Source organism: Uloborus diversus, chromosome 1, assembly GCF_026930045.1.
Source record: "Uloborus diversus isolate 005 chromosome 1, Udiv.v.3.1, whole genome shotgun sequence".
In the NCBI taxonomy this organism is placed as follows: Eukaryota; Metazoa; Arthropoda; class Arachnida; order Araneae; family Uloboridae; genus Uloborus; species Uloborus diversus.
In genome coordinates, this window is record NC_072731.1 from 228,726,843 (window position 1) to 228,754,330 (window position 27,488).

The following is a 27,488-nucleotide window of genomic DNA, read 5'->3' on the forward strand; positions in this document are numbered from 1 at the left end:
ACTCCCCCTTCCATTGACACGGCCCTATCTATAAACAAAATATAATGCCTATTTGTAAAGTTTAACTTATTATTACTTTTTCTTTCATTTAATTTCGTTCTTTGATGCTTTGTTTTCACTAACGAAATTTTTTGGATGATTTTGTTAACACAAAGAAAGAAAAACAATTGTTTCAACATAGTACATGAAAACAAAAAATGTTTCGAAAACATCGGGGGGGGGGGAGGCTGCAATCACATATCCCTCCCTTCTTCTGAGTACGCCAATTCTCCTAAAGGGATAATATTCTCATTCGTTATGACCTAAAACCCTCCAACCTCAGAGGAAAATGAAATCCTACGATAACATAATTTAGCATGTCAAAACATTACTTTTAGATAGTCGTTTTTTGGTATGTTTGATAAATTCTTGTTTATCCTTAAAGCATATGATCTATCTTCGCATTTCACCAAAACCTCAGTTCGGTACTCCAGTTAATTTGACATCAGCAAAGACCTCACACTAAGCGTGCTCATATTAATTTAATTGTGTATAATCCCAAGACCTCCTTCTCCCCTCGAGGGTATCTTTGGATTAAAAGTATTCCACAAAATTTTTTTGAATAAGTTTCCTTTCAACAAAATCAATCCCGTCAAATGCTGATAACATTTTTGAAACATTTCAATCAAATGTTTAAAGCTCTTGTTTGGACATGTATGACGTAAGCAATTAACCTGTTACCATAAGAATAACTCCTGGCTAAAAACGTGTGTTAAAAGACAAAAAATAAAATAAAAATAAATAAATAAAGATAAAATGAATAATAAAAATATTTAAAAATTACAACAAATATCTCTTTGTCTGATGCTACTAAGGTAGAAAAAAACCCCAAAGGGCTACTCCTGTCGACAACGTTCCGTGCATTGAAAAACAATTTGAAACCAGTTAAAGGATGGATCAGCACAACACGAAACCTCTCTTGACTTATTAATTAAACTAAACAAACCATTAAAATTCCGACCGTTCTAAACGATGGGGAGTGGAAACACCCCCATGCGTCTTCACTCATTCGCAGTAACAGGAAGGACGGACACATGATGAATGGCGGTTTGAAAACAGGCCCTTGCTTTATGGAGGTCAATGTCTCGCACGCCGCAATTAATACCCTGCATTAGCCTATTGCGCAGCGAGCATCGGTTCTAGGTGGTCTTTGGGATCACCTCCACAAGCACTCAAAAGTCATCACAACGTGAATTCATTATTCCGATCACAAGTTTGAGGAGGGGGAACAAACGACAGACAGAATGGATTCAGGAAGAAAAGAAAGATACTTAATTAATTGAAAGGCATTATGTAATTTGCATTACAAGATGCAAAAATTATGCAGCTTTAAAAAGAAAGATCAAAATGAAAAAATAAATAGTTTCCTTTTAATGGCTGTCCATAAATGATGTGACAATTATTTTCACCATTTTGACCACCTCCCGTCTTTTATCACCGTGTCACGCTATTTTTCATTAACATTTTCTTATATAAAGGAGACCTGATGTCACACTTTCTGTTAGCCTCCCTCCCTCGTGCCACTTGAACAAAATAAAAATGCCCACCCTCACCCAATAAAAAACAATTAAAATACACATTACAGTTCGAAGAAAATAAAAATCCCCCTCTTCCAAAGAAAGAACAATTTTATTAAAATTCGCATTACAAATAAAATCAAATGAAAATCCCCCTGTCTCAAGAAAGAACAAAATATCCCTCTTCCCTGAAAAAATAAAGGAATACCCGTTACAATATACTCCCCCCCCCCTTTAGTAATAGCAAAACAGCCGCAAGTAACGTTTTCAAACTGGTTTTGAAATTCGTGACCTTTAAGTACAAAAACATCACTATGCCAAGTTTTTGAATTCAGGTTAGCCTATAGTTTTTCGCTAAATTAGAAACGCTAAAATGACCTGTTCGAATCAATTTTGAAACTTGAAAAAGTCTCCATCTTGTGCAGAAAAACAAACTTTTTCGAATGATATAAAATGTAAATAGGAGTGGGATTTTTTTCACCCCCTGTTGAACAATTCCAGTTTAAAAAAAAATCAACTACAAAAACATATTCGGAATTTCCGTACAGCTTTAAATCGCGCAATAAAGTACCAGAAAAAAAAACGAAAAAACCTTCAGAAAATTAATTTTTCCAAACAGCACTCGAAAGTGTGAACATTTTTTAGGAGATTTTAGTACAACTCTTTTGACTAAAAACAGTAAAGAATAAAGAAAGCAATATTAACACAATTCGGCTACGATTTTATTGTCTACAATATATTCACATCCTATTAATTAAAGAATTTAATAATAGTAAAATCTCGGTTGTGTCAAAAGAGGGGGGGGGGGGGGGCAGAATTCTCGATTCAAGAATTTATCGTACAAAATTGATCGCGTAGATGTTTAAGGGGGGGGGGACGCCTAATCTGGCGATAAAAATTTGAAGGGAAAATTTATTAACATTAATTCAAATAGCGAAAACTAACAAAAAATGTAATAGTGGGATTTAATATTTTCTGAATTTCACTTCGTAAAAACGAAACCCTTTCAAACTCCGCGCGAAATGAGAACAGTACATTTTTTATCATTTATGAACCATGTTCATAACAAAAATACTAACGAATAAATACCTTTGTGCTTGAAAATTAAATGAATGAATTACCTACGTTTTAATGCTTCATGTTCTTTTTCTAACACGCTTTTATTAGTTTCACCTGTATGTATGTATCTTGTAACGGAATCTTGCAACTCAAATTTCGCTCATTTCCTGCGATCGGATTCTTTTGAAACTTTGAACGCGATCTCAGACCCGATGACAATGCAATGTTCTATAATCAAATTTATTAATTAACTATTAATTGTTAGTTTATTCCAATTTCAATCAATATTTTGGCCTCAATTCTAACACTGTGAAGACGAAAAATTTTAAAATATATATTTAAAATGCTCGCAATAATCACTTTAAAATATCTATAAAAAACTTTGATTTTTCTGCGTCAGACAAAATTTTGTTCCAATGTTCCAAAGTAATTAGAACATGCGTTATAATTGTTTTTAACTAATTTCATGCCACAATGTAGGCGAGCCCTCAATTGGCAATTCATTCTGATCAGGCTATTGTTGAACAATACTTTTATTAAAATGTACCTCAAATTTTCAAATATGATTTCTGCACACATACATCGATGGCTGAGATGGATTAGCGAGAACAGACAATTACTCGACAGGTAATTTATCAGCGCAGTTGAATGTTTTTACAGCTCCCATATTACATTTTAAGGGATATAATTATTATTTTTGGAGTTCGAGAGAAGGTGTTTCGAATGCTGCCGGAAACCTTTAGTCGCTTTTTTGGGGGCAAATTTCACGAATGTAAAAGATTTTCAATTATGATGCAATGAATATTTTTTCGAAAAACAAGTTAAACTTAACATAAAAAAAAGAAGAAAAAAGCAAAATAAAATAATAGTTAAAAAAAAAACACTCTTTTGTAGCAAAAAGGATTAAAAAGTAAAAAATAATCTTTAGATGATAAGTATATTAAGTAATTGACCAAACACTTAATTTTAATGTAATACAAAAAAGCTTCGGGGGCTTCCTATCAGTTGTCTTGAATATCTTCCATTTGTTGTCCATGCAAAAATGTAAATAGACAGCACCCCACGGTTTTTTATATTACATTAAAATTAAGTGTTTGGTCAATTGCTTAATATATTTATCATTCAAAGACTATTTTTGGCTTTTTAGTCCATTTTGCTACAAAAGCATGTTTTCTTTTTTTAAAAAGTTTTTTTTAAACTATTATTTTATTTTTCAACAATTTATTTCCAAAAACGGGCAGCAGAAAAGGTTCCTCTAGGTTTTTCCTTCGGATTTCTTAATTTTTATTTTTAAAGATAAAACTAACAATTATCATCTAAAAGATTTGTAACGTTTGGGGTTCTATTTTGAAATGTTTTTAAAATGAAAATAAAAGTTGAATATTGTGTTTTCGAACAATTGCTTCCTAAATAGCTATAATGTAGGCCTTTAAAACTAATTTCTCCCAAAAACGGTTCACTCAGCAAATGTAATAAAAATACAAAAGTTGTCAATTACAATTATACTGTGAATTAAAACTTTTTTACCAATTTGAAATGGAATGATTTAAGGCGGATGGGTAATACTCAAACAGGGCAAAAGGAAGGATGTTTTCTTCAAAAACTAAAAATAGGATTGAAAGGAAGTTTTTTGTGAATTCATAGACGAATTTGGGAGAGCCCTCCCCCCTCCAGATAAGGGGGTAAAAAAATAACCATTCATTAACTGCAACTAATAGGGCTGGCGACACTAGATACTATGAATGTGACACTAACATGACTATTTTGAAGAGAAAGTGACAAAGACAAGTGTGTTTTTATAAAACTATAAGGAAAAATAAAATTTTTCGATTCAGTTTTAAAAGTAGATGTGTATATGTGCTTTGGGGTATGAGCCCTTTCTCCAATGCTAAAGCAATGAGCTTATAGATGAAAGAATATGCGACAATCTCTTAAGTCACTATCAATAAAGTCATTATCATTATTAAAGTCTAAATAATCATCTACTCAAAACTGAACCAAGTATCACTGATATTTGGTTAAAAATTGCTAGTTTTGTGAAAAAATTGATAGAAATCTAAAATTTATCCAAAAAATAATGACTGCGCATATAAAATGGTTATTCCCGCCTAATTTTCGTAAAAAGTATAAAAAGTATAACAAAAGCTGGCAAGTATACAGTAATTATATTTAATATCACTTGAAATTGAAGTGAAACTCTGCCCTCCTAACCTATTTACAATAATACTAATGTCACAGGAGCAAGGTGCCCCAAAGGGATCCCAAACTACATGTGAAACATTTTTTTAATACTTTTATCAGTATATTTCAGTAACATTACTAGTGCTTTAGTTTTCTGCCCATTAACCTGTTTTGCAAACAGCTTATTAGAACAAAAATGCAAATAACAGTAACGTTAATTGAATGATAACTTTTCTCATAACACTAATTGTTATTAATAGTAAGAAAGATGCTTTTATGTGCCTTAAGATAAGGCTTGTTAAAACGACTATATGATCGCAAAAAAGACTTTTATGAAGTTAAAGACAAGTTTTAAGATTTTTCACATAATAGCTATATGATACGTTCACAAACATAGATTAGAAGTGACAATAACTCTTAATAAATATGTATATGCTTCTCAAAAACGTTTCCTCAGAGAGTTAATAGACAAAGAAGCTCTCAAAATTTTATTGTGGTGGGCCCTTAAATGTTTTTAAATCCGTCACTGTCCTCAGCAGAGCCTCAATACTAAACTGACCCATTGTGACGTAATTCAACGATGCATTAGGTAGACTACAAAAAGGTTACAAACAATTTATCAAATTAAACACTAGCTCACAACATTGTAAGCAAAGCAAATATTGTGCTAGATTTTACCCTTTAAGAAATTAAATAATAAGAGCACATCTGTAATAATTCTATATTACCACACACTAAAACCATATTTTTTCTTAAAATTGGTAACAAAGGATCTGAAGTTTTTCCATGACATTTAAAAAACAGAAACAGTACACAGGGATGTGCCAGCTAAAACCCACTTTTGGAGCAATCTCAGGCGCAGGAAAATAGTGACTTTGGAGCAGCTTGGCTCAGGAAAATAGTGGAGAAGGAGCAGTTTGGCTCACCAAAAGTTTTGTTTCATCGAAACTTGGAGCACGAAAATAGCGTAATTGGGAGCAGCAAAAAGATGTTTTGAAGCAAGGGAACTATTATACACACATTATATATATCAGGGATGTGCTGAACAAAACTCACTTGTTGGAGCAATCTCGGGAGCAGGAAAACTGAATTAGGAGCAGTAAATTTGCAAATTTGGAGCAGCTTGCAGCAGCAAAAATTTAAATTTTGCAATCAATTTAGAGCAAGCTATTTATATTTCATACACAGAAACACTTGTGATGAAATAATAAAAAAGGAGATAAAGGATGCAAAAACACCATAATTATAACTACAAATTGAAGCTCTCTTAATTTTTTTCTCTTTTTCTGTCTAATACTTTTCACAAAAGACAAGTCTTGTCCTGCTCTACTTTTTTCTTACACTTCTTTTGATTTGAATTTAGTTTCACACAATTACTTTGCTTAATACATCACAACTTTAGTGCACATTTAAGTTAGAGTGCTTTGATACCTATTTTTAAAATTTGTTTGCTTTTATGTAACATATTCAAAAAGACTTAAAAAAAAGCACGAAAGAATAGTTGAATTTAAAAACTTTACCACAACAAGTTACAAGTGAGTTTTAAAGAACTGTTTGCTTTTTTTGTATGTTTAAGTTATTCACTTATATTTGACCTAATTATTATTTATTTTTTTGGCATATATGTTTATATACTGAATTACTTTACAAACAAATCAGAAGATCAAGCAAAGGCAACATTAAAACTTTTCATATTTAACTGTTTGATATTTAATCACAAAATTAATAATGAAATCACAATGAAAAAAAAAAAGAAAAGATTTTGAGAAATGATGTCACAGAAAAGGAATTTTTAAATACACATGAAAAAAAATATGAAAAATTTGAAAAAAGAAATAAATAAATAAAAATTTTAAGACAGACTATGAATATGGAAAAAATGCCTGAATCTGAGAAACTTGGAATGTCTGCATATTCATTAGCAGAGCATTAGAATTCCCAGATTTTTGCTATCTTAAGTGTCTCTAACCAAAACTAGAGATCAATTTTATGTCCTAAAATCTTAAGAAACTCAAGATTAAAAACTGGTGAACAATATTAATTTTTATAGATGGCATTGCTTAAATCAATTTGTTTGCAACTGAGTTGACATTTTCGAGTGGGCGTAGCAAGAAGACGAATTTACAAGTCCTCATATACTTAAAAGAAGATAACAAAGGCTGAAAATAACGATCAATGCAAATTTTTTCTAGTCAAAGGAACAGAATAACATAAAAAATTAAAACGATCGAGTTTTTCAAAAGCGGATGCAATCGGATTTTGAAATGCGCAAAAAATCGGGGCTAAGCCAAAAATTGTAAAAACAAGCTCTAAATGTATAAACCTGATGATATTCTGCCAAAAAGAATAAAGGAATTTCAATATTAAATGCAAAATTGCAGTTCTGGCGAAAGTTGTCCGATTTTGGCGCAGGACCGTCCATTTGGCGGTCCTTTGGAGCAGTTTTGGTGCAGGATCGGCGATTGATGCAGTTTGGCGCAGTTGGCACATTCCCTGAGAACACCTTCAACTTACAAGAAAACACAATCATTAGGCAGAATTTAATTCTTTAACTCTGTAAAGCAAGAGATTTTCTGCCTAAAATTTATTTTACAAATATAATACCTATTCGATGAAGTAGCAAATGAGAGTCATTCCATGTCAAAAAAATCAACCCCTGCTCCCCTCCTCCCCCCCCCCCCAAAAAACCCGAACTGATCATCTCAGACTTTCATGAAACTTTCAGAAACCTTACTCCTTGATATCTAAATTTTTCATAATTAATGAAAAAAAAAACAAATAATTTATGCTTGATCTTTGAAATTCATTTAAAAAGCACTCTTTTACTTGCTGGAAGTGCTTTAAAATGTCATAGCTCAAATTCTGTGGGAGCAACAGAGTTGTATAACAACTCATTTGAAAGACAATTACATTCACTTTAATTTGATAGGTAAAGTAAATACTTTTCGGGGAAAAAAGTGTTTTCACAAAATTTCACCATTTAAAAATTCAAAAAATTTTAAATGGTGTTTTTTAAAAATTTTGAAAAAAAAAAGGGATTTTTAATGCATTTTTATGATTGCATTCACAAATCATCAGAGCGGGTCCATGAAGAGATCGACAGTAACAGAAAATAATGTAAATGACAATTTTTGCTAACATTTGTATTAAAATTGGTATAACTCAAGTTTTATGGGAGTTATCGAGTTGTGTAGTAGCTCATTTTAACGGCAATTAAATACCCTTCAATTCAATGTGTAATGCTTCAAAAAAAAAAAAAAGTGTTTTCACAAAATTTAGAAATTTAAAAATTTTGAAATGGTCCTTAAAACTTTTTGAAAACGAAAAATGACATGTAACGTATTTTAATGAATGCATCTAAAACACTTAAGAGTGGGACCAATGAAGGGACCAGCAGTTACTAAACATTTTTAGCAAAAGTTGAAAACAGGATCCCACATTATCTGTGGGATGTCATCAACTGGAGGGGGAGTCATAGGGAAGACTGAGATGGTCAGGCAGAGTTTCTTTGTTGATTTGACATGGAATGGCCCGAATCTGAAGCTTCTCTGTTAAAAGTATTTTTTCAGTAAAATTTTAAGAAGTATGTTGGTATACAACAAAATTGAAGAGATTGGCACATACAATAGGGTGGGCCGAAAAAGAACGTTTTTATTTCGATGATGAGTATTGTGGAAAAGGTGCCACTGCTAGAGTAAAGTGCACGTAAAAAATTTGAATTTTTTTTCAATTTCTTGATCTGCCGCAATTGGGTTGAAGGTTCGGGAAAATGCTGTTTTTTCATGTTGTTAGCCTAAATTAGTAAAAATAGTATGTTTCTATTTTCTACGATGAGTTGTGCGGAAAAGGTGCCATTGGTGGTACTAAACTGCCATAAACATTTTGAGGTGTATGGTGTACTTCTTTCCTTTGCCACAAATGAGTCGAAGTTTTGGCAATTTTCAGTTTTTTTAACATTTTTAATAAGTTTTCTCAAACAGTAAAAATTTTGTTTTTGTGATATTTCTCTGCCATAATTATATAGTTTTATCGCATGTGATGCTTTTTAGATGCATGGTGTGTTATAAATTAACTACTTATTGGTACAAGTTTTTAAATTTAAAATATGCTATTAGAAAACTTAGTGAAGTTCTCCGTTTGATTTGCGCTCAAAACCAGCGGGAGTACCGCAGAAATCATTCTTAATCACTGGTAAATACTTTAAAATAAGAACGAAGTTATTATCTCTTGACAAAAAAACAGTCGCGTGAAACTGTACTCCCATAATAACATTAAAAGAAAAACAAACAAGCTGATGTGTGCATCACATGACTTCTTTTTACTCCGATTTGATGTCATTTTCCCATTATTGGCAATTTTAATGTGATTCAATAGTTTATTCTCTAAATATCACCATCCGTGGCCAAATTAAAACCAGATTTTAAAAAAAAAGCCAAGTTGGTGACAAAACTTGGCGACCAAAAGACTGGCGATATATCGCCAAATGTCTGCCAAATTGTAACACCACTTGAGTTTACATTGAAATTAACAATGATTCCCCCCAAAAAGGGGCAAAAGACCCCTTAGAAACACCCGAATGCAACCAAAACGGGAGGTGCACAACTAGACCCCACTAGGAGTCTACGTACCAAATTTCAACTTTCTAGGACATACTATTCTTGAGTTATGCAACATACATACGCACATACATACAGACGTCATGAGAAAACTCGTCGTAATTAATTCAGGAATCGTCAAAATGGATATTTCATGTGTCTATACGTTCCTAGGCCATGGGGGGTCGAGTTGAAAAAAAACTCAACATTCATTCGGGGGTGAGCAAAATGGAAATTAAGGTTGATTTTTGGGTGAAAATTTTTTCACGAATACAATACTTCCTTTTTGTAAAAGTAAGTAAAAACAACGGTGTCATTGCAGATGTTTAAAAAAAAGAAGGAAATAAATAAACTGCAACATTTGGTGTACATTTTTCATACGAACGGACAACTTCTGGTCTGACACCTGGCACATAAGACAGAGAAAGTACTGAAACTAAGGACTTTCTGGCCCAATGAAACCCAAACTGATGGCATGCAAAAAGCTACTTATACTATCATTCTAGGTAACCTCAGTCTTGTATTTCTACATTGCCAAAGAAGAGGAAAATAATGAAAATTTGAGCACTGACCAAAAACACGTAAATGATAGTTGTGCAACTGTTTCAATTGGAATGGGCTCTCCAGAATTTTAAGACGGCCAACCAGGGCTTATTATGTAGTCTAGGTGGCTCACAGCTGCCTACAGAACTCTTTGCACGCATGTACCTCGAGAAAAACCCAAAATGCCTTACGATATCTCTCATCGTTCGTAATATGAATTGATTTGCCCATATGAATCTCCTAAAGAAAAGACCAGGGAATTTAAAAAAGGAATTTAAAAAAAGTAAATAACATTGCCAACTTAAGAATTCACAACAATGCTACCACAGCAGTGGAAACTGACGAAAACCAAAGTATCAAAACATTTTGATTAATATTTATTGAATAAATAGACAACAATTAAAATAAAAAAAAAACAAGGATCAAGAAATTCGAGTGTTTGAGGTTTAAGGTTCCAAAATTAAAATTTAGGTTAACTGAATACGATGATATGCTCGGTTTGATTCTCAACCAAGGGCGCCCATATAGGGGTTCAAGGGGGGATTGAGCCCCCCCTTTGAAATTAGAACTTCCTTGCTTTTAGTACTTTTTTCTTTGCAAAAATGTAAAAACATTTCTTCTCCAGTCATTAATGAATAAGTTATTAAAAATGTCAAATTTTATTGACTCTAATCTGTCCTGAAATCGGTTTCCATGGGGAAAATATCCTGCTAAATCATAAATAATATCTGAGCCCCCCCCCCCCCTTACAATTTTGCATATGGGCGCCCATGTTCTCAACCAATATCAGCCAATCTCGAATCCAGAAATGTCTTTCGTCACAAGAAACTGAAATATACATGGTACCCGAAACAATTTTAGAATCTGAAGTCCTACACCAAATGTGTGTAGTAAATAGAAATACTACTAAAATGGCACAGAATTTGCAGATGGCCACGAAGGAAAAGGTGCTTTCATTGTATCAATACTGTGACAGAAGAAAAAGCACTAAAAATGCAGAAATTTGTCTCCAAAAAAGTTTATATTACCTAAAACAGTGTAGATAAAAACTCTCTGTTGAAGGTACAAGCAGAAATTTTCTGTACATCCACACTATCTTTAGCTCTTTCTTGAGTTTTGCTTTGTTTACTCTTAATCTTGAAAGTTTTCGAACAGCACATTTCAAATTTAAAACTTTATATGCAATAAGTAGTTAATTTATGACACACCACACATCTAAAAAGGTATCACATGTGATAAAACTACATAATTATAGCCAAGAAATATGGCGAAAGCAAATTTTTTACTATTTGAGAAAATTTATTGAAAACGTTTAAAAAACTGAAAATTGCTAAAACTTCTACTCATTTGTGACAAAGGAAAGAACTATACCACACACCTCAAAATTTTTATGGGAGTTTAGTGCTACCAATGGCACCTTTTCTGTGCAACACATCATCGAAAATAGAAACATACTATTTTTACTAATTTTGGCTATGAAAAACCAGCATTTCTTCGAAATTTTAACCCAATTGTGGCAGATCAAGGAATTGTGCGAAAAAATTAAAAAAATTTATGTGCACTTTGCTCCACCAATGGCACTTTTTCCACACAACCCATCATTGAAATAAAATAAAGTTGTTTTTTGGTCCACCCTAACATACAGGGGCTGAAATTTAAAATTTGAATACAGTGAAACCCGTGTAAGTTGACCACTTGCGGTGCACTACTTTAGTGGTCAACTTAAACAGGTGGTCAACTTATGGAGGTTGATTCTATTATGGATAAGGGCTAATTCCATGCCTGAAAAAAGCGGTCAACTTACAAGGGTGGTCAACTTCACAGGTTTTACTGTATTAGCCTCTGAGGGGATGATTCCCCCCTGAGCTTTTTGTATTCCCACCCTGACAATTTTCAAGGATGGGAACTGAAAAATTTCAGTTAGAATCTTGCCACCCTGTTTCAAATTTTAGCCCTTGATGTAGGGCTTCAAATAAGCAAGATTGTGAGCACAGTTCAAAAATTCTGAAAGCTTCCAAAGTCAAAAAGTAACACAAAAATTTTAAATATATGTGACTCATTTTCTCTCCCTTGCTTAAGCAACAGTCATATAGTTCGCACGTCATGTCAGCCACATTTTGTTCTCCCTAAAAACAGTTTTCAGTCGGCGTTGCCATGATAGCAAGCCATATTGTACAGAACCATCAATGTGACATGAAGCTAAATATTTTATGTCCGTCCAGTTGCGAGTCGCATTTCATTGGTCTCCACAAGATGAGAGTGTCCTCTCTATTGGGTGAGAGTACTGTCATGTGCTTTATTTGTGTCTGCAATATATGAATGCTTCTCCCTTTTCGGAAAATGTAAGTCTAAACTCTTAATGTGGCAAAAAAGAAGTGCAGACAATGTCTGAATTACGCTTTAAGAGAACAAAAAAAGAAAGTGCCTTGCCAGGAAACCGAAACCCAGATTGTCTCTGAAGCATAACCACCCTCACACCTGAAATAAGATTTTTGCAATTATAAATCGCTAACGTGTGTACGTACCTTTATGTCCACAGAAGCCAATAACACTCACCTTTTTTGCAGCATGCATCTTCACATCACTCCAATCAACTTTTATTCAATAACGTTTGAGTAAATATTCATTTAAAAATTTCAGTCAACAACGTAATATATCACTGCTAAACAAAAAACACACATAACATTCCCACTCACTTTGAGAAATGAAATTCTCAGACTTTTCCAGGTTTTCCAGAAAAAATTCCTTGAAATTCTAGATTTCATTTTAACATTTACAATTTTCGAAATGAATTTAAAAATTATGATTTCCTTTGAAACATAAGCAAAAAAAAAAAAAAAAAAAAAAAAAAAAAAAAAAACTATCAAACATTATAAATTCAGAACTTTAATACTCATTCTTAAACACTTCTTTCTGCTGATATGATAAGTCTTTCAGTAAGTACTCGCTTCACAAATGAATACACATATTTATCCAGGTTTTGACACAGTGGGTAAAGAACATAACAACCTACTTACTGCAGCAGCTTATGATGAAAATCATAATATTTTCCCAGTATGTTTCCCCAATTTTCTAGGTTTTGACATTACATTTATTGATTTTTCCTTACTTTTCAATGAGATTTTTGATCAAAATAAAATTTCCTGACAATTCCAGGTTCCTCTTAACCTGTGGGAACATTGTGACCTAGTCTGTACTTTGTCTATTAGCAATTAAAAAAATATATAGATAAATGATTACATGGTAGAGTGATACTTATTTCCCAAAAAAAGCTAGGAGTTTGGAATTTTAATACTTTTAACAGAGATAAATCTGCTTTGTTCTTTTTAAGAGTTAGCATAAAAATGTAGTTAAACATGTTTTTATGAACGAATCCATTCCTACTTTCCCTGAGCTTTCTTACTTCTTGAAATAAATGATTTTTGAAGTAACATGAAAGAAAAAAGCATACCTCTGGATCCATTTTTTTTGTATTCTTGGTCATCTTCATCTACTTCAAAGAACATCTCAGCTTGGGTAATAGACAACATTCCAGGAACAAATACACCAGGAGCGATTAGACGACATTTGGTACTGAAACTCACAGGACCTAAAAAATGTTTAGTAGCAGGGTATTCAAGAATTAAATCAAAAACAAACTATATAAACACAATTTCAGGAACTTGAAAGGAAAACTTAATACAAGGGTTGTTCAAATGAAATGGTACCAAATGATACTGTGGATCTAAATGAAGACTTGATTCAAAATATGTACCAAAGGCCTGACACCACAATCCCTCTGATTAACTCACCGAAGGATTTCTTGTTCCCAGAATTTCTGTGGCTGTGACGAGACTCAGTTCTTCACAGTGTTCTTGATTTCGTCGGCCGAGTTGAAGCTCTTTCCTTTTATTTGTTTTTTCAACGGATCAAACACATGGAAATCGTAGGGCGACTTATCTGGGTTGTAGGGCTGATGGTTAAGCTGCTCCCACTTGAACTTGGCCAGTGCCGCTTCAGTGACCTAGGAGATGTGAGGGTGAGGCTCATCATGGAGCAAAAGCACTCTTTGTGAGCAGCCCTGGTCTTTTGTTCTTGATGAATCTGCGTGGGATTGGAGTGTCTTGCAGTACACATAGGAGTTAATGATTCTCCTGTGCTTAGGGGGGCTAATTTGCAAAAATTATTGGAGGTGGGGGGCTAAACATCTTCGGGAGTCTAAGGGGGTATGTAGTCCTGAGTGGCCTCCCCCCCCCCCAAAAAAAAGGATCAGATTTTTGTTTCTTTGAAAATGCCAGTTTACATATTTTCTTTTCTTCTTTCTCGAAATTGCAGTTTCAAAATTGTAGTTTAATACCATGTTCGATGAGATTAAGGAAAAAGGGCTCGCTCCTGGAAAATTTTTGGAAGTGATGTTGTTGAAAAAGCAAATGTATTCCATCTGTGATAATATGAGGGGAAGGAATGAGATTCGGAACTCTCCTTTGGAATTTTCGAAATAGAAGTTCCAACATACAATTCCAGACGATCTTTGGTGATGTTAGGAAGAGAGGAGGTTTGGGATTTCCCATAGTAATGCCTCAAAACTTTAATGTTGAAAATAGAATTTTGAGGCCATCTTTGGTAAAGATGGGGTACAGAGACATTTCCCCAGAAATATTTTGAAACTGAATTTCCAAAATCGCAATTTTAGATGAAATTTAAAGAGGATAGGTAAAAGGGGGTTAGGCGGTTCCCCCTAGAAAATTTGAACTTTTAGCCCTAAAAACTCAATTGGCCATCTTTGATGACGTTAGGGGAAAGAACATTTCCCCAAAACTTTTAGAAATTGAAGTTTTGAAAATGCAACTTTAGACCGTCTTTTAGCAATGTTAGAGAAAGATGAGGTTTGAAGGTTTTCCCATGAAATTTTTTTTTCAATTAAAATCATACTATAGCCTATATTTCATAACGTTGGAGAAGGGATGGGGCTTGGAATCCAATCAAGGAAATTATTCATAATTAGAAGTTTTAAATTGCGATTTTGGACTGCTTTTGATGACCTTAGGGTAAGAGATGGAGTTTAGTACTCTCCTCTCAAAATTTTTAGAAATTGAAATTCTTAAAACTTATCATTTCAGAGTGTCTTTGTTAAGGTTGTAGGAAGGGGGTTTTCCTCCGGAATTTGACCTTTTTATAAATGTACCTTTATAGATAGAGCATCAGTCACAAACAGAAAGGCATTGCTCCCTAATGTCACCCCCAGGCTACTGCCCTAGAGTATGCAGTGGACATACATTGCTTGGGGCTGTAAATTTAAAACCAACTTGTGAATTCCACCAAACATCCCCCTCGTTTTTGACGCAACGCAAATCAGTCCTTTTAAAACCTGAAAAGAGAAGTCTAGGTGGACCAGAACATCTTTTAGTATATTAAATACAGTCATTGCCTTAATATTTAGTTTCACAAAGGCCTACAAATTTCTCAAATATCACAACTCTCAATGACACTTGTTAAGCAAAAAGAAATTAGTCTTCCCATAAAGTACTCCTCAAGTAAAAGCACTCGCCATTCCCTCTTAAAAATGACTCACAAACACAAATTATTGGAGGAGGCCCGCGGCCCCCACCCCCCAAGCCCTATGGAGTCGGTGCTAGTGTCTTGCTCAAGGAATCCAACAAGGGAGCAGTTTAAAAATCTTCGCTACAGCGTTGACATGTCACCCTGCGATTTCCATGTGTTGGCTCCTTTGTAAAAACATTTGAATGGAAAGTGCTTCAGGTCAGACGAAAAAAATTCAAGAACACTGTAAAGGACGGAGTCTCCTCACGACCATAGAAATGCTCGGAAGAAAAAATCTTTCGGTTAATTAATTTGTGGGATCGTGGTGCTCAGATCTATAGTGCTTACTTTGAATAAAATCTTCATTTAGACCCACAGTATTGTTTGGTACCTTTTCATTTGAACATCCCATATACAATTTCATGTTAGAATTGAAGCACAAGAAGCAAAGGAATGTAAGTGGCAACATTAAAAATAAATGGTGGAAGAAACTCATCTGTTTTGTGTCAAACTAGTACAAATGGTGGAAGAAACTGCCATACAGTACAATGAAGAAAAACTTATCAACAAAAGCTTACCAACAGCTTGAAGTTTGACGTAATTTTACTCACGACCTAAACCAGTTAGTTCACTTAAATCCCTTAGCTTCTCACCAACTCTTTTTCTAATACACAGTGTCACAAAGGTCATATGGTCTGAACCGGTGAAAATACATTAAATTATCCACATGAAAGTGGAGTCTAAATAACAATTATCAATCTAAAAGCGAATCAGTAGCTAACCTATAGTTCTCCTAGAAATGAGAGTAATTCAATCGATTAAATTTAAAATGTTTCTAATTTATTGTTTGACTATGTATTTGATCTATTTTGGTTAAGAGGTCACTTCACTTATGCTAACATTTTGTGCGACGTGATAATAGGCTTTGACTAAGTAAATGAAATCAACATGAAAGACACTGAAATAACCAGAAAAGAAATAGAAAACCAATTGCTTATATTCTAAAAGACAAAAATGAAAGCAACTAATCAGATTATTAAGAAAATAAAAACAGAAAGGATTTGATTGAACTAAGTTTAAAATATATGTCAAAATAAAATAGAGCATTTTAAGGAATTCCACATCAGTTATTTTATGCAAGATTCTGAATTAAAAAAATTTCCCACATGTAAATAAATTTGCTTAAGACTAAGTTAGAAATTAAAATAATGCAAAAACTTCTAGAACAGAAAAAGTATTCAATAATAATCACTTGCCTGCCAATTCAGCATCCAAATCTTTATCATCCCAAAGGTCACTGTCATCTAATAAATCACTGCTCTGCAAATGATGTTGCTGTTGCCTTCGAGTTAGAGCAAGATGTTGATGAAACTCTTCACGAGCTTGTAAAATGGCATCTTCAGGAGCACCTGGAAAGAAAACAAGAGTTATGTAAAATTTCAGGCCAAGCAATAACAAAACCTTTTACAGTAAAAATTGAAATACAGAAAATGCTTTTCAGAGTGATCTAGATTCTTAATATTTGAATACGTGCATGTCATTTCTTCCTTCTAATAACATCTACTAGTTAATAACAAAAAATTATGTATTTTGTTTTTAAATACAGGTATACTATTTCAAACATGAATTATGTAAAACATACAATGGATTATCAATAGGGTTGCAAGTTTGTTGCATAAGAAAAGACCAAAATTCGAGGGGGATCCAGGTAATTTTTGCCAGAACATGAATGCAATAAATATACAATATATGCAATGTAAGTTAATGGATGAATGTAATAGAACTGGATTTTTTTATGCAATATTAAGGTTTATAGTTAAATGTACAGAATTTGGTGTAAAGTATTGTAAATTAATTTTTATTTATGCTTTGTCAATCACTTTTTTTCTTTATGTTTGAAAAACAATTGTTCAGCATCTACGCTATTTGTTGGAACTGCCACATATCAAGCTGCCACTTAGAACACTTAGGGACAACATTTTGTATTGGATTTCTCAAATTTAATTTTTTACTTCCTTCAACATATAACTCATTGGTTGTACTCTTTTTGTAAAATTCTCTTACACATTCATTCTTTATCATTCTCAAACATTGAGATGGAAAACTTATCAAATTTGTTTAAAATACTTAAATATTTGTATTGACTGGGATCAAAAACTCGGCATGCTTTTAAAAAGCTTCAGGCTGGCTGCTCAAATCTGTTGATTGTTACTACTTTTGAAAAAAACTAAGTCTAAATTTTGTTACCTCCCATTGCTAAAAATAAAAATTCCTAAGAGTGCAGCCATGAAATGATTTGGGATCCAATTTTATGTGCAAAGATCTTATAAAGTTTAAAAAAAAGTCACAAACACACACTAATAAATGATAGTAAAACAGTGTTCGCGCTCAACTACCCGTAACCTGAGTCCCAGGGACCCATTAATGAAACAGATTTGGGTCCTTTGGTGGAAAAAATGAGTCCCTTAAATTTTAAACAGAAAATCTTACCATATAAATGAATAATATAAAAAGGTTAATACTTGGGAAAAAAACTATCCACATAGTGATTTAAAAAAGTTATGAAATAAACTAAGTTGGTTTTATTTTTTCTGATTATCATTGTAAAATTATTTTCAAATAATACACTTGCAAGACTTAGTTATGCGAGAAACTATTTGGTCAGTTACAATGAGATAATCACACTCAAAATTTACTTTAAAAAAAAAAGGTGGATTTTACCATAAAATACTAAACAAGTGCCTCTGATTGATCAAGCAGAAAGCACTTCCTTTACCTTTATTTTCCTGGTATTTTTTCTAGATGAAAATATCAAAAAGCCCCCTTCCCCCTATCCAGCATGTACTATCATCAATTATCATTTGGGAATTACACAGAAATAGAAGAAAAAAATCGCAAGCGAATGAACCCAATGCAAAAACCGAACTATTCTCTCACATGAGTGTGAAAACTGCTCATTTGCAATCCTTAATCAGTACAGTTGACTTAATTTTGACTCTTTCAAAATATCTGTTTTGGCTTTCGTGTTATTTTTAAAATCGCGCCATTTTCAAAATGGCGCGGTCAATTAATACCTGACTTTTGCAAGTCCAAATAAAAAAAACCCATTAGAAAAAGATGAATTACTAGAAAGAGGTCAAGCTTAAAGTGCTTTTGTATAAAGTTCAAGTATTCATAAGCAATATAAGAAGAAAAATGTGAAGTTCAGAACTTTGTGTTCAGCGAGATCGGGAAAATGTTCGCCATTTTTTTCTCCTATCCTGTTATTGGGGATGCATGATTTTCAAAAATAATTCTGGTTACATGAGTGCAAAATAGATATGCTTTTACTGTACAGTTGTCTTGTATTAATCCTGTAGATTACATTGAAACCACAATCTTACTTTTAGTTTTGATTGCTGTTTTCAGGAAAGATAAAAGTTGAGGGAGAGCTTGTTCTTAGAATACAGTTTACAGTACAATGGACTATTTATGAACCTGCAATATTCTGCTCCCTAAGCTCAGCCCAGGAGGTCACTGTAAGTTCCAGTCTTATCACTAATAAAACTCCATTGACTGGTCAACAATAGGGGTGTGTGAATAGCTGATAAAGAGATAGGGTCATTTTAATTCCTTTCTGCTGATTCTCCTGGTTATTGAAGCTTAAAAGCAATTACTAAATGGATCTTCAGCATTTTCCACATTTTTTTTTTTTTTTTTTGTTTCTTATCTTTTGGGTTTTCTGGGTTCCCAGGACCCGAATTTTCGCGGAAGTTGCGTCCCCTTTCCGCGAATTTGCATAAAAAACCCGTTATAGCGCGTAAACGCGAACCCTGGTAAAATAATGAAGACAGGTTCCCCCCCTCCCCCCAGCCAAGAAAGTCTTCTTTCTGATTACAACCCTTTCCAAGGCCAGATGCTGGAATCATCCTTGGACTAAAAATTCATATTTTCAGTTAGTAGCCTGTGGTCAGTAGACAAGCAGAGCACCTACATTTTACTAATTCTCACTTTTTAACTGTTGAATGTAATCGCTTTCTCCATTGGTTTAAAAGAAAGAACTGTGCTTATATCTTATTGGAAGAGACATTTGCAGCTTTCCACGGAGTTCGCAAAATCTCTTCTTTAATCCACCATCGGACTTTGGAGAAAGCTTATTGCTGTTTGAGAAACATCATTGGATACTGAAAATCTGCCCTCTATTCTATTTTAAGAGCCACAGTCTTGTTTATTGGGCTTCACTACTTTTCTCTATGTCTTGCTGTATGTGTGTCCCCATGTTTCGTATTAAACGTATTTGTTTATGTTCAGCTGTCTGAATCTCTGCTTTACACAACCTTTCAACATTAACTAATTGGTAAATTAGAAATGAATCATGCATTCTCCTCTGAGTTGGATACAGAAAATTGAATACACCATTTGTGAACTTTGGACAGTTTTTAAACTGAAAATTGCAAAATATCACATTTCAAGTGCACAAAGAAAGCTGATTTTTTAAGTATACATTATAAATAAAATAAATATGAGACATGGTCAGTTGAGTATTATATTTAGTTCAAAAAATCAGTAATCCAACGTCAGAAAGCACAAATATTGCAAGATATTGCAGATACGTGTTTCGGTGTTACAAGGAACACCTTTTTCAATGCAAAGAAATGTGAGCTTCTGGATGAAAAGTCATCCGAGAAAAGCAACACGGTGGAACAGGAGATAGTATAAATATCAAAAACTAGAAATTAAACAAAACAAAAAAGATAAAATGACACCATGGAGGCAAAATTTATTATATAATTCCATCAGGTATTTGTGCTTTCTGACGTTGGATTACTGATTTTTTGAATTTTCAGCACAAAGGTATTTATTTGTTATTATATTTAGTTGCCTAAATACAATGTTTCCTTGCAAAGTGAACCTTTAAAAGACTGATTTAACAAGTTCAAAAAATTTAAATTTTTTTTCAATATCTTTATGTGTATACATCAGTGATACTTACCATGTTCAATAGCCGCTTTTAAAGTTGCTTCTGGGTGACTAGACCCATATGGATTTTGGATGAAGCGCTTCCGTCTTCTAGCATCATCTTCCCAAGAATCCAACTTTAAATATTCTCTAAGAGAAGGACCCAATTTATTTCCCCATGCACCATGCTTATTGGTCAAAATGTTTAAAATTCTTTCTATATTTCTGGATGCTGTGACACTGTCTCTTCTTCTTGCAGCAGTAATGAGATGATCACACATTTTCTCCTCCTCTTTTCGATCCAACACTGTTTGCGCACAAAGCGACTAAAACAAAGAATGAATATGTATTTTAAAATTCTGAATATATATTGCACAGAGAATTGCAAAGAATAAATTAATAAACAAATAAATAAAATTTAGACACTCAATGTATTTTGGCTTTACAATCCAGTACAATTTGCAATAGAAACTGGATACATTAATTCATCTTATTTATTTATTTATTTATTATTTTTTACTCATTTATTTTGAATACTAGGTAAAAAAAAAATTCAAAATGCTTACTTCAAAATCAGCATGTTTTAAAACATCATCTGCCCTCATTCGATTCAAAATAAATTCTGCTTCATTGGCTACTCTGACAATATGATCTTTCATAGCATGAGAGAGTAATCTGAAAAAAAGAAACATTTTTTTTTAAATAATAGAAAATGAGGAAAATAAACATAGTAGAATGCACACGATAAATGAAAGTATATTTCAGATCTTACCTCCCTTCATTTATCAGTTCTATAAATGCTAAACCAGCATGTTTTTGCAAGGAATTTTGCCATTCTTGGGAACACAAGAGCATTACGAGTTCAACAACAGAAGTGCTGTTTTTGAATGTGCATAAGCCTAAAATAATTCATACTTGTTGTATAAATAGTATTTGTTCAATAGTCAGAGTAAAACAAACTAAACAAATAGCACAAAGATGCTACAAAACAGTACACAAACAAAATACAACTGTTGAACATGAAATGTATTGTACACTTGGCTGTTTGTAAGGAAAAAATTATTGAATCACAAAATAAAATACTTAATCAATCTCTTCTGCACACACACAGTTCCTAAACTTTAAACTTTTGAAGAATAGGTAGGAAGCAGAAAGTTTTGTAAAAATAATTAGTTCAACAATTGAACTGAATTCCTAAAGAAATGTCTCCTTAAGTTTACAAGAAAAATATGCAGAATCTTGCTCATTAAATATCCAATTATATAGGAAAGGTTTTACAATCTGTACAATTCTTTTCCTAAACTGCAGGTAAATTTGGCCTGCTAGGAAACAAAATCTCTTTTAGCTAAGAGTGGCACATCTAACTAAGAATTTATTTGCGAGTGAGAGAGAAACACTGATATAGATTTTGCTTTACAATGTATAGAGGAAAACATTGTGCATGTTAAATATGTTCATAACCTGATGCTTAACAGCAGAAGCATGTGATTCCAATGTATTGAATGATTTAAGCCCTTGAAAAAAGTTAATATTCAGTTCAAAACACATTTTTAAAAATATTTCCCGAAGATGTCAAAAAGAATATGTCAGCAATTTCCCAATCTTTTCACTCATAATCAATTTATTTTTTAGTTATAAATAAAATTAACATGCAATTTGAATGTAAATAATATGGTCTCCTGACATAAGGGACTTTCCAATAGGGTTCATTTACTGCGGGAATTGCAATTGGCTCCCTAAAATTCTTGCATCTAGGTTTTATTGCATAAAAAAGAATTCATTCACAATCTAAAAATTACCAATAAAAATCTTTGAAGGGTGAAGTTTTAATCAATGTTAAAGATACAATACAGTAGCCAATATGCAAGCAGCCTGACCATTTCTGCGAGGAATTTTTTATTTTAAAATATCAAAATATGAGTCGAATATACACATTTACGAGAAAGATTTCAATAATTTGAACTCATGGACAAGCATGGCTATAGTATATGAATAATTTCATATGAGAGCATTCATAGAGCCTGATTATTTCTTTGCTAATGAGAACAAATCTGCATCACATTATTTTAAAGATACCTTTTTGTTAAAGAAAAACATCATTAAAACGCATCCAGATGTCTAAAACATAAGCACAATCTTTTTCTTAATCTTACTAATTTGGTAGTCTAATGAAATAATTTTGTTTGTTCAAAATATGTACTAGTGCTATAAAAAATCTCATAAGATTAAGAAATCAGAAAGCGTTTTGGTGCAGCTCCAGCACAATATGGGTAAAAAATTCGCTTTGGCTCAATTTAAAGTAAGAAGATTTTAGTGGTGTGTGACAGCAGGTTTAGGATCACTGCGGTACTCACTGAATTCATTTTAAGAGCAGTAAAGCATTCAATTACCTTTTCCTTCCATTAATAAATCTTGTCCATGAGATCCAACAAGTGTTCTTGATAAAAAAGGAGCAAAATCAAGCATTATCTCTCTGAGCAATGGACACACACTGCCCAAAGCAGATTCAAGCTTTTGTGTAAGGGTTGCTTCTCGTGACAAAGGTGAGCTCAACACATGAAAGTCATCAGTTGAGCCCATGGAAGTTATATTCAAGTCATCAGCAACGCGAGACTGTTGACAACCATCAACAGATTCTACAGTTCTAGAAAATCCATTTTGAGCAATAGAAGATGACATGATGGAGGGATCGGAACTTGAAACTCTGGTATTTGTGGAGCATAAAGAGCTGTCTGTGACAGCGGAAGTCAATTTTATGACTGAATCTTCTTCAATATCTCTATCAGCTAGTTCTCCATTAACTGTTGGACTATCTCCTTCACCACCGTTGACCATAATTTCAGCTCTCTTACGATTAGTCTGTTCATTTTTAACTTTCTGTGCCCTGACAGCCTAAAAAAAAAAAAAATATATTTTAGCACAATCAATTAATTTAATTTTTCATGGTAAAATATCAATGAACTGAAAAACTTTTCAATAAAATGATAACAATAAAGATTATTAAAAATGTTTTTTTTTTAATTCAGAATAATTTTAAATTGACTGTATATTTTAACTTATGATGAATAATTTACAATTAAAAATAACACGTTTTATGCTAAGTAACTGAAACATCTTTTGCATATTAATCTAAATTTAAGAAGTCTGCAGAGAGTCTGCAAAGGAAATGCAGCTGAATAGGGAGAAAATTTCCAACTGAAATTACTTTCTCTCTGATTCGGAGAAGATCAAAACTTTGAATTGTTCAGTAAACTCAAAAACCATATTAAAAATAATCCAAAGAAAACCTGAAAAAGGAAATAACATATTTTTCCCCCCAAAAAAAATAAATAATAATAATAAATAACTATATTATGTTGAAATTTTTCATCGCTGTCAATTACTTAAAAATAATTTTATGCTTTTCAATAAATTAAATTTAAATCGTTTGGAAATTATGCTTAAAAATGATGCTCTCCAAGAATCTTGAGCATTCTGTCTTGTCACAAAAAATAACGCGGCACTGATTATCAAAAAATTAAGGATTTTTCTGACTGGGAATCCAGAAAAATAAAACATTTAAAAAGAAATTTGATGCAACATATGTAATATACCAAATAGAAATTTATTAAAAAAGTAACAAAAACTGAAGCACAAAGTTTTAAAAGAAACTGCACTGGTTCAAACAATTTAAATAATGATCTTTTGCATCATTGAAAAAACTGATCTTTTTCCTAGCCCAGCAAATTGATGGAGCCAGAAATTTGATCAACATTCTTAAAATATACATTTCAAGCAAAAAAAAAGGCAAACCTTGTTTTCGCAACACCCAGATTTCACAACACTCCGGATATTATGTTACTATTACAAAGTTCCAAACTTGAGGCATATAAACTTAATGTTAAGAAATTCGGTATTTCAAAAACAGGGATTCATTGTAAAACTCTGGTTATCACAACACTTTAGGCTGTTTAAACAAGATGGGATTTTTTCTCACAGCTAAAAATTTTTCAGTAAAGTAATGAAAATATCTGGGAAAGGTAACTTGTTGGAATTTCTGGCAAATAATAAGACTTGTGTTATAATAGCCCATTCATGACACCTCATGAACGATAGAAAGGTATGCAAAGCAGATGGATTTGAAAACTTGTCTAGAAAAGTAGCAAAACAAAAGCACGACCTTAGTTACCCACAGCTACCATACAACCTAAAATTATAGAATAGAATTAGAATGTATTGTTTCACGTTCCAAAGGAGGGGATTCACTGACAAAATCTTATCAAATTGTGGTCAAAAGTGATAAGTTCTTTAATTGACTAAAAAATGAACGTCCTAGAAAGTAGGATTGTTTAAATTGTTTTTTAAAAAGTAAACCAAATCTAATTGGAAAGTATTTTAGAGTTAAATAGAAAAAGTGTGAATAAAGCATTTCCTTTTGTGTTTATGATTTTAGTTTTGCCTGCTAATAACTCAAAACTATGTTATTTGTATCTAATTTATAACATAAATTTGTTAATTTATTAAATGCGCAATTTAATTATTAAATATTGCTAAATAATATATTTTGACTACTTCGGTTGAGACATTGCTCCGGTTTCAACGATACTCTGCAGACAGTCCCTAGAATGGGTCGTGACAATGAGATTCGACAGTACTTACAAAAAATTTTACATTTAAAAAAGTTTACACAGTAACTTCAATTATTTAAAGAAAAAAAACTGTTTTGAAAATATTTAAAGATGCTAAAGTGCGAACTCACAGCAGGGACAGGTGCACCCGAGGAATGCAGATGAGCAAGGATACTTGAATCTGTGTCCTCAACAATGATTACTTCATCTTCTCCATCTTCATGAGAGACTGCAATAGATTCATCAACTTGCCCATTACTTCGAACCTCATTTTCAGCAACTATACAAAATATAAAACAAAACCTATTACTCTGCACAACATAAAAAATGTTCTTTAGATGAAAATAGGTGCTTTTTTGTATTGGCTGAGAACTAGGAATCAGTAATAATTTTTTGTTTTCTGAATACAGCATGATGTGTGAAATGTGTATGATTTATTAAACCGTTTCAGTAAAATTAGTTTTAAAAAAAATATGTTCCTAAAAGTTGACCTTTTCATGGAATTTGACAATATCAAAAATACAAACAGGCAAAATGAATCACATTTTGCTGCAAATGAAAGAAAAATTCAGAAAACAATTTCTGGCATTAATTGCTAGCCAATTGAGCTAAGAAAAAAATTCCAATAGTATAACAGAAAGCACAAATAGGGTCTGATTACTGTATGCACCAACCAGGCCATGGCCTAGAGCCTCCCCTTTACAGGAGCACAGCCCCCTAATAACTAAAATTATTTTAGTCAATGGCTAAAACTAAAACCTGAACACAGAGCCCTCCCAAACACAGGCGTTTGGCCTAGCGACCTCTAATATCTTAATCGGGCCTTGAGCAGAGTGTATTATATAAAAAAGTTAGTTGAAACAAAATCACTAACAACCTTACAAAGAAATTTCGGCTGGATAGACAATAAAGAACCACCAAGTGTCACTCTGGGTGGATCTTTGTGACCGAAAAAACGAAAAGTTATTTGCATGGTTATCAGTGATTTTCTTTCAGTGAACCACTCTGTACACTGGGCTTTCTCCCGTGAAGTCGCCATTTTCTTTCAGTTCAATTGGTTAGCAGCTAATTAGGGCATTAAGTTATTAAAGTTTATAATGGTAAAGAATTCTTTCAGACACCCTGTATACTTATATCCAATAGTATTTTACGTCCTATATCAATGTTTGAAAAAACACCCTCCCAAGATTTAAAAATATTTTCCTCGATTCTTTTTGACCCTATTTGAAAAATGTAAGGATATACAATCAAACTTCCATAGTTCAAACACCCATAAAAATATCAACCGAGTTACTGATCAAACAAACTACACTTGAGATTCCCCGTCGTATAATTTGTTGCGGTTAAGACGAATTGATTTCGAAGGTCCCTTAGAGTTTGTGTAAATGAAGTTTAACTGTATTTGACATTTTAAAATTTATAATACATAAAAACAAAAATCAGAAAATAGGGGGAAATAATTTTGCTTTAATTGCACTATAATTAAACAAAAGATTTTTTTTTTTATTTACCAGATTGTGATGTGGATGCAGATGTTATATATTGAGAGGAATCACAAGTTACAGATGGTCGTGAAGAAGAAAAAGATGCTGGAGGAGTTGGTGGCTCTAATATGTCACGGTATTTTGAAACCATCAAAACGGAGATGAAGTAAACAACCGCAAGAGCAAGAAATTGAGCTTGCTTTGTTTCGTCCTTGAAAGAAGAAAAGTAGATAACTAAAAATATCTATAACATTCAATACATATTTACGGTTATGAAAAAAGATCGTAAAAAATAAACTTTTGTCATAAAATAGAAATTTTTTGTCATAAATAATCCATTATCAATTTTCTTCCTTTTACCAAAACAAAAATTAATAATTGACATTCGTTTTGATATTAAGCATAACGCACTGAAACACAGGGGCGGATCTAGAGGGGGGGGGGGCCATGGCCCCTCCCAAAGCCTTGAGATTGTAGGAATTTTTTTTTAACAAAAAAAAAAAAAAAGAAAGAAAGAAAAAATATTATGAGAAGATAACAAAATTTAGCACATTTGTTTTACTGAAAAAGAAGTGTAGGCCTTAATGAACAGTATTCACCTGACCTCACTGCGGGTAAAAACCCTCACTGCAGTGCATTGTGGGAACTGTAGCAGACGAAAATCCGGCACTACAGCGTATAATAACACTTGCTTTTGTGTGGCTTATAAACTCTTCTTTCTATTTAAAAATGGGAGATTTTTTACGTTTTCAACTAAGAAATACTGTAAAAGAATGATGAACGATTCATTTGATACGAAATACTTTCTTCATTATCGTATTTTCATGGGTTTCAGCCTCTTTGGTTCCTTATCACAAACATGGTGAAAACTCGAATTCTCTTTTTATTTTCTCCATTTCTCAGCCTTTTCCATGCATTCGTAAGTCTTTTTAAGCTCTAAACATGTTCATTATGCGCATGCAGTCCAGTAATCCTTAAATAAAACGAGTTTTTTTAGCACTACTG

The 27,488-nt window shown here is 32.8% G+C and overlaps 1 protein-coding gene across 1 annotated transcript in view; it reads right to left on the bottom strand.

Annotated features, from left to right (window-relative positions):
• Positions 1–27,488, bottom strand: part of LOC129219103 (neurobeachin-like) — a 197,053-nt gene that overhangs the window by 27,946 nt on the left and 141,619 nt on the right. The window contains exons 29-35 of the mRNA XM_054853426.1: positions 26,511–26,694; positions 25,131–25,279; positions 22,783–23,284; positions 21,165–21,228; positions 20,959–21,067; positions 20,427–20,718; positions 16,711–16,863 (exon numbers count right to left, since the gene is read on the bottom strand). Of these exons, the coding sequence (XP_054709401.1) occupies positions 16,711–16,863; positions 20,427–20,718; positions 20,959–21,067; positions 21,165–21,228; positions 22,783–23,284; positions 25,131–25,279; positions 26,511–26,694 (1,453 nt within the window). The remainder of the gene's footprint in view (positions 1–16,710; positions 16,864–20,426; positions 20,719–20,958; positions 21,068–21,164; positions 21,229–22,782; positions 23,285–25,130; positions 25,280–26,510; positions 26,695–27,488) is intronic.